This window comes from Haemorhous mexicanus, chromosome 2, assembly GCF_027477595.1.
Source record: "Haemorhous mexicanus isolate bHaeMex1 chromosome 2, bHaeMex1.pri, whole genome shotgun sequence".
Lineage (NCBI taxonomy): Eukaryota > Metazoa > Chordata > Aves > Passeriformes > Fringillidae > Haemorhous > Haemorhous mexicanus.
The window spans coordinates 89,948,795-89,966,046 of record NC_082342.1 but is presented as its reverse complement, the minus strand read 5'-3'; the positions used below and the strand labels follow the sequence as shown (position 1 = coordinate 89,966,046).

The following is a 17,252-nucleotide window of genomic DNA, read 5'->3' as shown; positions in this document are numbered from 1 at the left end:
ACATTGAGGTACTTGGAAAGAAAATTAAATTTGAGCTATCCCAAAAATTCCCCCCCGCTCAAAAATTTTCAAATATAGGATCTTACACAAAGAGTCTCACTGTTTTATCATGGTGGTTTGGTATTATTTTCTTTTTTTACTTGCTAAATATAAAAATGCAAACGAAATTTTTTTTAAAAGGGTTTTCCATGAGCTGGATTTACAGATAATATTTTCTTTCAGACACCTGGGCGCACATTTTTCAGGAACAAATGATTCTGACAGACCCTGGCAACTGCTTTGTGAACCTGGCATTACTATCATTTTCACTGCCACAGAACAGACTGTTTCACTGTCAATCACCCAAGGGCCAGAAAGCACCTTTGTCTGGGACAGAGCTGCTAGGCTTCCAGGCATGCACCCTGGACCACCCTTGTAGCCATAATATTTTGTGTGATGACAGCAGCCTGATGCTCTGGAAGGACTTGGGGGAGCCATAGGCTCAGGAGGATTCAGAGCTATTGCAGGCAGATGTATTCTGTGCTGGTACAAAATTCAAATGCCCTAAATCCTTATCAGAAAATTAAGCAGCACAGAACTACGTATGGCAGGTGTGTAGACTTATTTCAGATTTTATCTGTTTCTGAAAAAAGGTATTGAAGAACTTGATACTTACTGGTTAACTACAGGCAAAGCTATCCATGAACCTAAGGGCTAAGAAATAGGGCACCCCAATGAAAATTGAGATGCATGAGGGAAGCACAGCTGATACCTTTTTTCTATCAGGAAAAAGGATGAGTGATCTGGCTTCTTTGGTTCTACCTCCACCAGAACTCTTCAATTTTAGAGAATTAATGGATCATCTGAGGGGATTTAGATCATGATTAGAGATTGGGACCAGAAATTGCAAAATAAACTCTCAGGAGACTCAGTATTTACCCTATTGTGTACTGTAAGATATGAGATTTACAGTCACTCTGGGAATCTGGAGAGAACTGTAATAGAGCATGACTGCTCAGAAGTTTTAGCTAAGCTAAAGTAAAAGTAACCAAAATTAATTTCATGTGCTGGAAATAACATCCCTGAGTAAGAGATTGAGGCACTGAGATACACAAACACATCAGAGAAAGACCAGTGTACCCAATACATGCATCTCAAAAGGTGAGAAAAGGACATGAAGGATACTTGGACTGGTGTAGTACACAGCACTATCAGATAATTTCCATCAGCAGTTTCCAGGAGCAAATAAGATACAAATATTGAGGTGGGGGGGAGGCAATAACCAGAGAAGCAACAGTCAGATTCTTGGAAAGTAAATGACAAGATGTTGATAACTGTTTCCAGAGAACTGAAAAGACAAATTCAGTGAATGCAGTATGAATGTATTTACCAATTCATCATAACACTGTTGCTGTTGATGTTTAAATTGAAAAAAAAAAGCACAGTGCTTTCATGAATTTGAGTGTGACTATAAATATGCCAAAATCAACAATGTGTTCTGTTCATCTGAAATTTCATTCCATCAGATAATTTTTGATGAGCTAATATTATGATCAGGGACATTACATCTTAGCCATGACTTTTTCAGGAACTGAAAAAGTTCATTTTTTTATAAGCATGAGACAGAAAAAGTATTTTTACATTTGTCTTTGGTTGCAAAGTCTTGCATGCTTTGCCAATAAGGTGCAAACAAGTCCTACAGAGCTAAAACTAGAAAACTAGCAAAATATTACCAAAAAAATAGAAATTTCTTTGATGCTTTACATAGCTATGAATCTTATTTTTTGGTGTGTGACTATATGACTTACTTTTTGGTGTCTATGACAAATGACTATAAAGGTGTGTACATGGCAATTAATCTACATACAGAATTAGAGTAATTACATTGGTAACCAGACAACACTAATTTCTTTGTAAATAAACTGAAACCTTCCCCTTATTAGAAGAAATTAGCCGCAAATAACTGATTTTGATTTTTCATTGTCAGTTCACATGTTAAGCTACACTGTGATGCAAAGCAGAGACATTAGTCCTTCATAAAAATTAAGTTTGTATAGGCTTTGTCTTTTCAACAGCAACAGTCCTATGCCATGTATCATTTAAAAGCTCACCCTCCTTAATCTCAGTTTTAATGAAATTTTCCGTTTAGTTTTGAGTTTATGCTGCAAATTATTTTATTCTGTGAAATGGCAGTACTCGAGAAAACTGTGTTTTTAATTTGGAGTGTTCTGTTGTTTTACCTTTTGCTATTCATTCCTGATTTGTTCTGAGAAGATCTATATAAAAGTCATAATAAACTTGTAGGGAAGTCTAATTCATAACCTGCTTCCATTAATATTGTGATGACTGAGAATAGTATATTTCTGATGGCTTTTGAAAAGCCATGGGCTTTGCTGATGCAGCTTCTGTGAAGCCTGTAATGGGTTTCATGGCAATTCAGAAAAAACATTATCGATAGCTAAATTTTCATTTTCATGGGTCTGGAAATGTGCAGTTCAGGCTAGTCACAAAATATATGGACTATGTGAGCTAAATATCTAGCTACAGTGATTTCTGTAATTGAAATTGGATAGAAAATTTCTGTATGGGGGCCAGTGTGGATAGATTGTAGAGAGTTTCTAACCCAAAAAGTTGGACACTAAAATATAGGTGGATGCCAATACTCCCAAGGATGCTATAGTTGTTTCATTTTAAGAGCTACCTTCAAGTTGTGAATACAAATTTTTCTATCTATGCATTATTATTATTAATTATTACAAATTCTTCCTATCCATCTTTAGAAATGCTGCTAATAGCTGTACCTCTTTTAAACTGCACTCATACTTAACATGCACATACTGATTATTGAGTAACACTTGGAAGGTAAGGATTAGGCATGTTTAGAATAATCCTTAAATACTCTCAGGCCCATGTGAGAAACAAAATGAGTTCTCAGTGTTAAAAACCCCTTTCATATCAAGTGTTCAAATAAAAAGATTAGATAGATTACTTCTCAATCAGAGGAATAAGCCTGTAATTAAATTATGTTCTCTCTATTTGTCCCCACCTGCCTGGACTAAGGAACTTCACAGGAGTACTTTCTTACATTTCCTGAGCTATATAAGGCTGTGTTTTTTACTTTACTTGAGCTCTGGGTCTTCACCTAAATCTGTGCCTGTTCATTATATATTTTCAGATGAGCCAAAACCACATTTTCTCAGTACTTTGCTTAACAAAGCAATGCATGAAGTAAACAATATTATCTTCTCATCAGGATAGTCTTAAAGGAAATCTTAGCAGTCCTACATGGAGGATTCAGTTAATTACTGTAATTAAATGGGTAAAGACAGGATTATTTTATCTTGTAATATCCAGTATAGTTGAACCTGATCCTGAACATATATGGACTATTTTTATTCCAAAACACATCTATTTGTGATAAAGAACTTTGATGGAATTTACTTGAATTTTTAACTTGCACAGCTATGTTTCCCCTAATTTTGAGGTGGCCTACATAATCAGTTAGAAAAAAAATATATACTTTAAAGGCCTTTAGAGAATGGTATTCAGCTCCTGCTGGGGTGTTTGAAATCAGCTGACCAGAATCTTTTGGTGGCACTGCAGTCCATCCCAGTCACAAGAAATTTAAGTGCTTGCTTTAGAAGGTCATTGTCACTAAGCATCTTCAATAAAAGTGCACTTGAAATAAATGGAAAAGGAAGATTGTGTTCTGGCTATAGAGAATGTGAGCAGATCAAAGAATTGAAGATTTGACAGATAATTCCTTTAATAAACTGAGGTTCATGTTCTACTTTGACTGTTTTATAGCTCTGATTTCTAAAACGTCCCAAGCAAGCCCTGGTAGGTTTGGTTTTAAATTCTCTTGCTAGGAGCTTTGACTTTCTCTGGTTTATAAAAATATTTTGCATCTGCTTTACTGAAATAATGCTGTCTTCCTCTTTTACATAGGCTGAATTAGGAGCCAACTGCTGTACAGAAAATTGTGAGTGATTGACATCACCTATATCTACCTGAGATGCTACTTCAGTATGCAGTCACTCAAACTTTGCACATCTTAGCAAAAATTCTGGGAAGCACCTCAAAATTTTCACATCCAGCACAAAATTCATGTTGAAATGGTCATGAGAAACTCTTGCACACAGCTGGAAGGTTCTTCAGTGGTTGGTTCTAAACTAAAAAAAATTATTTTTTCTCTTCTCACTTAAGCTCATGCAGTCAGCCAAGCACAATATTTTAGCTGCTAAAATATGCATTTTGAGCTGTTTGTTTTCCATTAGAGAGCTCAATGTACATATCTAGCAGTACAATGATGAGTCTGATCTCTCAGCAGTAGTACATAGTTCTTGAATTCTCAGCATCATTCAGACATTGTTGTGGGGCATGTGTAAAAGAAGGGAGATGATGAGATGAGATGAGATGAGATGAGATGAGATGAGATGAGATGAGATGAGATGAGATGAGATGAGATGAGATGAGATGAGATGAGATGAGACGAGACGAGACTACCATCTCTTTGAATCTCACTCTGAGTCCTATGGAGCACAAGAAGTGCTCAAGATCCAGGGCAGGATAAAGCAGCAGAACAGGATTCCAGCAGATTCTCAAAGGCCACCTCTTTGCCATACATTTCTGACAACATCCTTTTACTGAGAATCACCATCAGCAGTTTTGCAGCCAATAAAAATGTGAGACTTGGAATACATTATCAAAAGTTTTCTGAACCGCATTATGAATAAAGTCTATTCTTTGTCTGTAAAGACAAATTCACATTTCTGAAGCAACACCAGTTCATTATCAAATAGCTATGTTAGCTATGAAAAATAAGTATAGGGAGCTAGAAACTGAAATTCTGTCTCTTACTTGCATATTTGTTTATAAGAAGTTTTTTAAATACATAGAGAATAGAACAAGTACATATTCCAGAATCATTCAGATCCAAAGAGAGCTTGAGCTAGGAAAACTGCTTTCTGGACTTCCATTCTTCCCTGCAAGAGGTTGGTATTGCAGAAAACTGAGGGCAAAATCTTCACATTGTTACATTCGTAAAAGAACAGGAAGCTGAGGTGAAGTATCCATTCCACGAAGAGCATGAAGAATACTCCACATGACTAAGCAAACTTTCTCTGCCCTCTGTACACATATCAGTACTCTGATCTGTGCCAGTGTTCTAGCCTTAGAATAGATATAATTTATATTCAACTAGCTAGATGTGAGATCAGCCCATTTACTGTTAGTGATGTCAGGCATGGGTATGAAATATGGGTAAATCAGAAGAATCTGAACATTTAGCAGGTGTTTTAGTTAGCAGTGATTTGATTTGTGAAGGAAACTGCTGGCCAGAACAATGCAAGCAACTGTTGCACATGAGGCTTCTGAAAATTGCCTTCCAAATGAAACATTTTGCAAGCAGTAAAAATAAGTATATAGATAAAAATGCATAGAAAAATATCAATGCAGGCTATAAGATGAGGCTGTTTTTTCAGTTTTAGTTTTGGTGGATTTTTTTTCAAAAAAGATGAAGCCATTTTCAAAAAAAAAAAAAGGTGGAATTATAGGGACAATGTATGATAAAACCAAACATTTTCCAAAACCAAATCACTCATGGTACTACTTGTAAAAAATGTCAAAATGGAAATTGTTTGGCAAGCATAAGGATAGAGGTATGATGATGCAACAGGATTGCCTTAATTTCTTAAGGTAATTTCAAACTACTCTACCTGTCCTTTAGGATCTGACACTTGGAACAGAGAGTTTTTGCTGCTAGGGCTGTGTGTGACAAAATTTAGTGCCCCCATTTGAGATGCATCTGTTAGATGATAGTGAGGTAATGGAAAAGCCACATCTCAAAATGACATCAGGAGAAAACGTCTCTCTTTTCAGTTCAATTATGTTCACTTTTCTCAGCCTTCTTTCCCTTCTCATTTTCACCTTTCTATTCTCTTCTCTGTTTTCTCTGAGCCAAATTTTTAATTTGTCTATGAGTAGCAAGAAGATTTTTACTCCCTACAAAAGCTGGTTCACAGAAAATCCTTGTTTTGGGAATCTATTTCTGTGACAGCAACATCTCTCTTTTCCTTATTTCTATTTTGAAGGCCCAAAATAAGAATTGATGCCACAAGTTTGTCCCAAAAGCTAAACTACCATGTATTTTATCAGTAAATCACATAAGCATCCTAGACTTCCATCAAATAGAGAATTAGTCCCAGGTAAGGGATAATTAAGAATTACTGGTAATGATAGTGACTGGATCCTCTAGTTCTTCAGCAGAATTGTATCACAGTTATATTAAAGCAAATTTTTAGGTAGAAAAACTATTTTCAATGGGACATGTATCCTTTAACTTCAGGGCAGTATTAGATCCATTAATCTGCAGTCATGATGATGTTGGTTGATTTTTTTCATGAGCTAATGTACTGTTAATAAGGTGTCAGTTACTGATGCAAGCAAACAGGGCAAAGAACAACATTTCTAATTGCTGTAGTTATCACCTAAGTGCAATTATCTACTACTGCTGAAATAAATCACTTCAGGATTAAAAGCTGTCTCTACGACATACACATTTATCTTTAATATTATTATTACCATAGCAGCTTTTCAAGTACCTCATCCTCCTTTCCTTTCCTTTCCTTTCCTTTCCTTTCCTTTCCTTTCCTTTCCTTTCCTTTCCTTTCCTTTCCTTTCCTTTCCTTTCCTTTCCTTTCCTTTCCTTTCCTTTCCTTTCCTTTCCTTTCCTTTCCTTTCCTTCCCTTCCCTTCCCTTCCCTTCCCTTCCCTTTCCTTCCCTTCCCTTCCCTTCCCTTCCCTTCCCTTCCCTTCCCTTCCCTTCCCTTCCCTTCCCTTCCCTTCCCTTCCCTTCCCTTCCCTTCCCTTCCCTTCCCTTCCCTTCCCTTCCCTTCCCTTCCCTTCCCTTCCCTTCCCTTCCCTTCCCTTCCCTTCCCTTCCCTTCCCTTCCCTTCCCTTCCCTTCCCTTCCCTTCCCTTCCCTTCCCTTCCCTTCCCTTCCCTTCCCTTCCCTTCCCTTCCCTTCCCTTCCCTTCCCTTCCCTTCCCTTCCCTTCCCTTCCCTTCCCTTCCCTTCCCTTCCCTTCCCTTCCCTTCCCTTCCCTTCCCTTCCCTTCCCTTCCCTTCCCTTCCCTTCCCTTCCCTTCCCTTCCCTTCCCTTCCCTTCCCTTCCCTTCCCTTCCCTTCCCCTCCCCTCCCCTCCCCTCCCCTCCCCTCCCCTCCCCTCCCCTCCCCTCCCCTCCCCTCCCCTCCCCTCCCCTCCCCTCCCCTCCCCTCCCCTCCCCTCCCCTCCCCTCCCCTTTCCCTTTCGTCTTTCCCCTTTCCCTCCCCCTCCCCCTCCCCCTCCCCCTCCCCCTCCCCTCCTTTCCCCCTTTCCCCCTTTCCCTTCATTAGGGGGCAGAGATAATGTAATATGCATTAAACTATGAGTGTTGTTTTCCATGGATGTTAAGTAAACTATTAAGTCTCCATTAACTTTCCCTACTTTGCTTCACTCTACCCTGAAAGGTTCCTCCTGATGAAACATAATGAGTTGTCCATATACCCTTTTTTTTTTTAACTAATTGAATTGCAACTTTGCTTTTTCTGCCATCTAGTTGTGCTTAGTAAGTTCATACTATCCTGAAATCTAAGGTAATAATACCAATTTTAATAGGGGAACTTTCAAGAGTCTCCTACTTTAAAAGCCTTCTGAGAACAAACACCATACAAATACAGGAACAGATCACTGAGAAACCTCTTCCTCCAAACACCAAGTTTGGATTAAAATTCAGTTTGCTTGCCAATAAAGCAATTCCAAAGACTGCTAACGAGAAAAAAAAAGCCCAGGCAGATTTTGTGGAAGCACATGATTTGTCATTCACAACATGGTACCAGAGAAAGGTGCATTTGTGGAGTTCATTATCCTCTTCTGACCCAGGCTGTGTTGACAGAGGTCTCCCAGTCAGCCTGCAGCAGAGTTAACAAGGTAGCATTCAAGGAGGCAAAGTGTTTCTGGCTGTATGGTGTAAAGGGCTGCTTATTCCTTGCCTCTAATTGGAATAGAGCATCCTCCCTCTCCTGACCACTTCACCAGCATCTACAACCCTCCCTCCAAGCCCATGATGTAAACTCCAACCACTCACTGATGGCAGCAGCTCGTCTTTGAGATCACATTTCCCACTGACTTTGAGTCTGTATCTAACACCCATGGAAAAGCAAAACCTTCCCAGAATCCATCTACATCTTTCAAAACCATACTCTTGTCACAAGCATCAGCTCCTGACAGATACTTATCAGAACCAGTCCTTTCTTTCATGCTTTCCCACATTTTCAGCTTTGCTGCTGCTTTCATTGAGCATATTCTGAGCACATATTTTTGCAAGGCTAAGAAGGAGCCTAATTCTTTTATTCCTTCTGCTATAAACTGGGTCTACCTGTGTTATGTGTGAATGAACAGAGTGGGAAACCAGCAGTGAAATAAATTAATTTCACAGAGTGGGTAAAGTGTGTCTGAAGAGATGAAAGACGTTATTTATTTTTTCTATGCCTCTCTATCTTTTCGTGTCTTGGATACTTTTCTGTGGAAAATTTTTTACCTTTTCAAGTGGTCTGTGTCCTTTTTGACATGGTGTCTTTTTGGCTGTCTGTCCAGCTCTACTCACTTCCCAAAATAACCACATTGTCACACAAAAGAAAGTGAAAAAAAGATATTAGGCACTGATCTAAGTTGTCCAGATCAATAACAGCATTGGGGAAATCAAGGTTAGAGGCAGTATGCACAAACAGGCTATATTGCAAAAGTTGGAGATTTTTCCATCAGTGTTGATTCCTGTAGCAGACATGCTTCAGGGCCACTTGATAAGAATTCTCAAGGCCAGCTTTTGGCTGCATATGCCTCTTATCCAGCCTGGTGATGTTCTTGACCTTGACCATTATTTCAGCACTTTGATGGAGCCTTCTGCACAAATCGGTCTCCCTGAAAAGTGAAGCAGTATGAACATGAAGTTTAGATATTTTTAACCTTCCACTTCTAAATTATATGGTGAGAAGATGTGGTAACATGAGTCCAAGTATATCAATAATAAAGGGCAAATACAGGAAAACCCAGAGAATCTCAGAGCTTTTCCTGACAATTTACCTTTCTGTTATGACAGTTTCACCTTCAAACTGGCATAAGTGGAAAAGCAAAGTCATTATGTATGTTTGGTGAAAGTAAACACAAGGCATTATACGTATACTTTCTCTTGAGCTCTTAAAGAATCAAATTTGTTTCTGACTTGATTTTGCAAAAATATGTAGTACAATCTTACAAAAAACCAGATGATCAGGATGGTCTCTAAAAGTTGCTGATATGGCGTATAAAAGTTGTAATACTGCCTACAAAACAACCTTTGGGACAGAAAGTAGGAGAATTTAATCAAGTAAAATGATGGGAGGGAAAACTAAGTTGTTGACACAGACTTTGGCTGAGAAGATCCTGAGTTGCAAGTTGCCAGAGCTCAGATGGCTGTAACACAGAACACACTTGGTTGTTTTTCTCCAATGCCATCACCCTTGCCATCTTACTGGCACCTGCTGGAAAGCCTCCAGGACCTCCTGGAGGCTTGCCCTACTGCAAAGTGAATATTTCTACATAACCTAAAGCAACTTGGAAGGGTAAATACACTTGACAGAAGTTTGTTCAGAGTGAATGACTTGAAGCCACAAGGCTAAAAATTTAAGATAATTTGCTGTCGTTTGTCATGCTGAGAAAATGAAAGGAAGCTGAACAATAGAGAGTACATCTTCCTGTAGAAGTACTGAAGCCTCCAGTTCTGATATTTGCTAAAATGAAATATGGAAAGGGCTAGAAACAATTAGGCTGTGTACAAGAACTATTGAATATCACCAAAAGAAGAACCGTCAGGAACAGTCTATTCTGTAAGTTAAATGAATTCTAGGAGTGATATACTGTCCAAAGAGATGTGTCACTCCTCCATAAAATTATTATTCTTTTAAATAATTGAAAAGTGAAGTCAATCACCTGGCACCAGAGCAGAACATAATAGCAGTTATTTAAGAGGGTGAAACAGCTCCCATTGAATCTCTAGTACTTCTCTCTTTTGATGTAAGCAACCAAATCATTGTAAGAGCAGATCTCAGCAACTGTGGATTAAGGAACTATTGAAATGTCACAATGGTCACCTGAGGTCAGTTGCTTATGATTTAATGATGATGAATAATACTGAAAAGAGATACTTTGAAACTGAATCTGACCTTTCTTAGTCAAATATACAGGAAAAATTTTGAAGGATGAGAGTCCATGAACTTGTTCTTGACTGCATGTTGTTCTTGTCAGGATAAACAGCTGTGCCTTGGTTAATATGATAGCAAGCTTTCAGGCATACTGACAGAGTAATGGTTTGGGTTTTTTTGGTTGTTTTGTTTTTGTTTTTGTTTTTTGTTTTTTTGTGGGGTGGTCATGGGATGAAAAGAAAGGAAAAAATCAAGAAGAAATTGAATTCAAGACTGGCAAAACTTTTTCAGTAAAATTTGGGGAAAAGATGTAAAAACATCATTTTGGATCACTTAAAAATAATGTATTAATTTTTTTTTTTTTTACTTGCAAGATATTTGAAATATTTTTACTTACAATGATTGTAGTGAAATTTATCTGAGAAAAGGGACTCCATCTTATGTTCCCTAATATTCAGTTTAACACCAACACCCCCCACCCCAGTGCAACTTGAGGCCATTTCCTCATCTTATTGTTTGTTACTTGGAAGAGGGACAAATGTGATCAGAGGGTTCAGACAAATAGGAGCCAGACTCAAGAAGATTTCAAATCATTCAGGGCTATGGCTTGGAGGCTCTGCAAAGCTTGACTTCTTTCACTGTGTTGCTGCATCCTCTGACATAATCTGCCAGCCAAAAAAAAATTAACCTTTAGGTCAATCTCACAGACTTGCACAGCAGAATCGGTTTGGCAGCAAGAGTTCTCACAGACAACAGTGTTTGTTACTCAGTTGGGTCCTTCACAGGTTATTTCTTTATTTTCATTGATGGGATATGCAAATATACTAATGTGACATTTTAAATTAACACATAGTGAGTTTTTAAGTCCTATTTTTAGATAAGAACTAAGGGACTTGTGGGTACTTTTCTTGCTGTGTTAGTGAGAGGGATAAATGAGGCCGTGCACACCTTACAGCAGTACCCTGGCAGGGTGGAACCTAAAACAAGATTAATAAAGACACTCACAGGAGGAAGACATCAAGGAAATAGCACCATGACCAGAGAGGTTGTTTTGCAATGCAAATATAAAAATGTATCAGTTTTCAATGGGGAAAAATAAATTACTGATGTGACAATTATATTAACCATCTATTGTTGTTGTTAGGCTTTTAATTTGCCTTGTTATCTACAGCTATTATATTAATGAGATGAATAAAAATTGATTGTATTATGCATTAGAGAACAGTCTCATTTTAACTAGCATGGGTGGGCTTTTGTTTTCTAGATGGTTTATTTTTATGGTTTGGACTGGTTGAAGATTTGTTGGACATCGATTGGAAAATGCCATTCTCTAACAAAGAGGAAATTGAAAATTGGCATAAGAATTAATATGACCACTGAGGGCTAAACTGACAAAGACTTTCAGAAGCTATTTTAGCAGTAGAGATCAGGTGATGCCTCATTAACTATCCCAGACTTCAGAAGAAATATGGTAGCATAATCACTTTAAAATTCCCATGCTAATTAAACTTTTGCTTTCTTTTGCACTGTTATGTTTCTTTCAGGAGTACAGTAGCACACCCCCCCACTAGAACTACTGCAGCTTTTAAAACAATGTGTCCTTTTCAATTGTTCATATTTTCCACTGAGAGACTCCCCATTTTTTGCATTCTCTTGGTTTGGTCAGCTTCTTCAGAGCTTTATGCAAAGCAGCATATTTCAGTGTCTGGACCTCCAATTACTACAGTCAGCTGCACATCTGAAGAGATCTGTTTGTGATAGAACCAGTCATATTTTTTCTATTATTAAAAAGCAATGATTGTGAAAAATCACAGGTTTGCCACTATTATGACTATTTTTGTGTACATTATGTTTCTGTTTTTGTGTGCCATACAGCTCTGGCTGAATGATGCCACTTAACTCACTGACAAAGCATCAGATCAGAAATTTAGGTGTTCCCAAATAGCACTGAAACAGTGAACAGATAATATTTTGCAGAACATTTTTTTTATGAAATGCAAAATATTCATATGCATATGTATATATATCTTAATTTCTAGATGGCTATCCTAAAGAGGAAATGATTTACAGATGGAGGAAAAATTCAGTGGAAGCTGCTGACCAGAAATCCTGGAGACTCTATCAGTTTGACTTTATGGGTCTCAGAAATACTTCAGAAATTGTGAAAACCTCTGCAGGTAAGAATGATACAAATGTGCTTTTTCTGGAATTCAAATTATTTAAAAATATTTATTATTCTTGTTTTGTTTTCATTCAAGTGCAAATTGATTTTAACATGTTCCAGTGTTCATTTTAGAAGCTGTAAAGTTCAGACCTCAAAAATATTGAATTTATCTTGATTTTTGATAATCTCTACTCTTCTAGTGACTTCACAAACTGAGGAATAAATGTTTGCTGTATGTGGCTTTTTATTGTAGACTTGAAGTTATTGTATGATTCTCACTCCTCATTTATTAGGCCTTTCCTGTGTTGAATCTGTCTTCACCATAAATTAAAGATTTTGAGCACAATGGTAGGTTAGTGAAATAGGACACTTTCTGTACTTAATCATTCAGAAAATGGGTTAATATTTTTCTTAATATTTTAAAGACATTCTCTTTCTCAGTTGATAAATGCCTTTGCTAGTGGCCTTACCAATTGATTGCAATTAAAATCTAATGATGCCTGTTCTATTTCTTCAGAAATTTTGCTGTTTCTTATAATAGCACAGTAATACAGAGGAGGAAAAAGATTTTTAAATGGAATACATTATTTGAACTGGATAAATTGTGGTCACACCATGTCTAAACTCTATACATGAATGCAGTCAGCTCCATGATTGCCATAATTTGATAAGTCTTCCCACGGCTGCTGAGGGAATCTGCTAGAAGCAACCTTCTGCTTAACAGGTGGTGAAGTTTTGAAAAAAATTATTATTTTTTTCCAAAAGGTAATCAAAGCTAAGCTATTATTTTCAAAACATAAATGATAAAAAATGATAAATCTATGGAACTACTGCTGTTTAGTCCTGGCCCACTCACTAACATCAGCAATGAATTCTTAGTACTGGATAGGAATTTTTGTAATGAAAAGTCACTAAATTTTTAGTGAATATTTTGAGCTGGTGGTTTAGCAGAAAAAAATGTTGCAAGGAGCACACATATGAAAGTTCTCTTTTGCTATGGATACAAAGTCTTTTAATTTGCAAGTTACTCAGGAATGCAAATTTCCCATAAATTGAATCAGGTACAAAATACTAAATATCATTTAAGTATCTATGTGGTGGTGTAACCCCATCTGGCAGCTCAACCATGCAGCTGCTCACTCACTTTCCCAGGTGGTATGAGGGAAAGAATTGGAAGAATAAAAGTGAGAAAACTCATGTGTTAAGATAAAGTTAGTTTAATAAGGAAAGAAAAAGCTGTGCCCCCAGGCAAAGCAAAACAAGAAATTAATTCACTGCTTCCCATGGGCATGCAGGTGTTCACCCTTCTCCAAGAAACAGGGGTGTTGGAACTAGATGATCTTCAAGGTCCCTTCCAATCCAAGCCATTCTATGTTTCCATGGAAAAGAATTACTCAGTTAGAATTAATAACACCAGTGTCTTGATAAACAAATCTATTTAACTCTGCCAAGACAAAGCCATATTTATTGAGGTCTTATTTAAATAAGTGGATGGATAATGTGGAGCAAAGAGAAACCTATTTCCTATGTTCATTTTAGCATGTGCCCAGTTCTCATTAAGACGAGTGAGTTGGCACAATATTTTTGTATAATTCCTCCTGCTGTTTCTACTCACTCATGTTTGTGCGTGCAAAATCCAACAGCAGTGTTGAACTCAAGTTACTGGAACCACATGATATTTCTATTCTCCTAGAGGCACCACAGTGACAGAAAGTTGTTAACAAACTAAAGCTTATTCAAATACCGAACCCCCCCCCCCCAAAAAAAAAAAAAAAAAAAAAACCAAAAAACAAAACCACAAAAAGCCCTGTCAGAAGATTGTGGAAGCTAGCTTGGAAGAAACAATGTAAAATATATGTGTCAGATTGTCATCTGGAGTTATTAGGTTAGAAAAATGAGTTGTGCATTTCACCAGATATCCAAGATAGGTGTCAACAAACATATGAGAGACATGAAGAATAAACCCCTGAGTCTGCACAGGGACCTGAGTTTTCAGAAAATAGACTATATTTTGTTACTCTGTAGTTTAAGGTAATTTCAAAGGCCAGATTTACTGAATGTTAACAATATTTGCTGTCAATAGCAAACCAGGGCCCGGACTTAAGAAAAAGCAAATACGTTGGAAAGCTTTGAGGATGCCCCATGTTGTAGTGTAAGGAGTCCCAAAATAGAGGGAAGGGGGCAGAACACAGTGCAATGTCTCTGACAAAATTCTCTAAGTACCTGTTGTGTCTAAATATATGTGAACAAATAGGATAAAGGGGTATCTCTACTCTGGGGCATGCCTGTTTGCTAAAGTAAAGCCCTTGCCAAGAAGTTGAGAAGTAGGAAACCCACAAAGCTGCTGTTTCCTACTGTTTGACAATCTGTGATAAAGGGAGGTGGCAGCTGCTTCTTGCAGGTGTTACATCTCCTTTACAGCCATGCCACGGGGAGCTGCAGGTGATCAAAAATAGATGCCAAGTTCTGACATGGAAGATCTGTGACTCAAGCTACCTGGAGAGGGAGACTGCCCTGAGGCTGCCCCTAGGACACTGTGGGTGTAGGACTCACTCTGAATTTATGCTGCTTCTCAGAGAGAGCAGTTCCTGTCCTATGCTCTGGTCTGTCTGGGGCCCCTCTGAGCCCTTTGGAAGGAAGCCCATAATGGCCCCAGCAGCCACCACCCCTTTGCAGGCTCAGGACAGAAAGGAAGAGCAGCATTGTTCAGAGGGCTGCACAGGAGGTCATTCCTGTTAATAGGGTGGAGTTGGAGAAGGGAAGCAGGCTGGATACCACCAGCAGCTTTCGGAAAAAAGGTACTAAACATCATCTCTTCTCCCAAGGGAAGTTATGGAAACTATTGTTACAGAGGGAGTTTAAAAGCCGACTAGGCATAGCATGAGAAGATCTACTGCAGAGACCAGTCCTGCACTAACAAGAGATGGATTCAAAACCCTAACCTCTTTTTTACTTACACCTTCCTGCTTGTTTATGACACTATTGCTTCTCACTTAATTACATCTACATAAAGTGCTACCTTCCTATGTCCAGCTTGGGGATCTCTTTCTAGCCCCTCTTCAGCCATGTTCTGGGTGTAATGAAGAGCGCTCACACTGACCACACAGCAACTTGCTGCTGTTCTTCATTTGCACTTAGTCCTTTCTTGGTAGTCATTTTCATGACAGAATTATTAGATTTAAGACGTGGAAGTGTTCTGCCTTTTGATTTTTTTCAGTGTTTCCAAACCTTTTTCAGACATTTAAATAACCTTTATGATAATCTATGACCATTTCAGAGGTACATGATTAAGAAGCCAGCTGTCACAGAGCACACTTCAGAAATCTAAGCAATATGAAAAATGTCATATTTTGCACTGAACCAGCAGTGGCTTAAATTATTGACACAGTGTTGTACTTTGCCCTTTTTTTACAATAATCTGGCAGCCAAAAAAAGTCTTAATTGCCACCTGGAAGAAGTGTACATCTTTCTCCTCAGTTTTTCTTTTTTTTTTTTTTTTCTTTTTTTTTTTTTTATTTTCATGCTAAGATATAAACACAAAAAAAATTTAAATACTTACTGCAAATGATGATTGCATGCAATAATCAGCAGAAGTCACTGGTCACTGTGCTGGTGGTATGGTCATGAACATTTATCTGGAACCCTAAGAAAGTTCTCACTGTCAGGTGATACCAAATTAATTCACAAGTGCTGAAAAATTCCCCTGTTGCCATCTGGCAAGGTACTCGGATTCTGTAATGAGAGCACTTCTCTTGCTACAATGTCAAATAAGGATGGTAAAGATAATTAAAGTTGAGGGAGTACTAAAGCCACCTGTGAAAAGAGAGGACAAACTGCATGTATAGAAAAAATGTGCAGATTTTAACACTGCAAGTCAGCCAGTGGAAAGGTGACCAGGAAACAGGAGAGAGAAGAATGTCCTCTTTAAAAAAAGTACTCTGTGTGTTTACTCTGTGTAGTAAACTTCAGGTTTCTGAGTCCTAGACATTCCAAATACACTTGAGGGAGGTGATGGGATGGGACATAGGAGGGGAATAAAAACAAAGACCAAGAAAAACCCACAACAAAATTAGGGAGGATTCCACAATTAAAGCTCATGGAGTGAATTGTAGTGTTGCTTGCACTTTTCTGCACTTTTCTGTCTTCCTCAGAAAGTTTATTCTTTTGAAATCACTTACTTTTTTCACACTGTTATATAAACACAAAGATCCTCCAGCTCTTGAATCTTATTTTCATTTACTTAAAAGGTTCTTTGCACCATACAAGTTTTGTTTGTGTTCTTTCTCAGATGCCTTTAGCCTGAGAGAATTTTTGCTTTACAGAGGGGCTTAGCACAAATAAATTCAAGATAATTCATCAGAAATATAAAGTACCCATAAAAGCACCCTAATAAAAATTATAGCTGATTATTGCAAATTATATATATAGAACCAGACAGAAAGCTTCATTTCATAGATTCTGAATTATCCCAACCATCAATACTCAAACTCACTAAATAGCCATAACAACTGCCATAAGAAGGAACACCTTTGTTCACATACCATGGATGGGTGATGATTAGTGGAGTCTGCCTGTCACACAACTTCTAAATCATGCTTTATGTTTTGAAATTGCTGTTTCATGAAGTACTTCAGATTAAATAATGCTCTCAGCCCTGTATCACAGGGCTGCAAATCAAGCTTGATATCTGTTGTCACAGATTTAGATAAAGCTCTTTTGGGCCGTACTAGTAGCAACACAGATTAAAGCACATTTGAAGTGCATTCTCTTGCAGAGTACTCAGTAAATGACAAGTACAAAGCTACTACAGAACAAAATAAAGCAAACTTTTCTTTCAAGGAAATGCAAATATCTACATACATATATACATGTATGTATACATATATACATATAT

The 17,252-nt window shown here is 37.8% G+C and overlaps 1 protein-coding gene across 1 annotated transcript in view; it reads left to right on the top strand.

Moving 5' to 3' along the window:
* Positions 1–17,252, top strand: part of GABRG3 (gamma-aminobutyric acid type A receptor subunit gamma3) — a 300,729-nt gene that overhangs the window by 232,312 nt on the left and 51,165 nt on the right. The window contains exon 6 of the mRNA XM_059839444.1: positions 12,234–12,371. Within this exon, the coding sequence (XP_059695427.1) occupies positions 12,234–12,371 (138 nt within the window). The remainder of the gene's footprint in view (positions 1–12,233; positions 12,372–17,252) is intronic.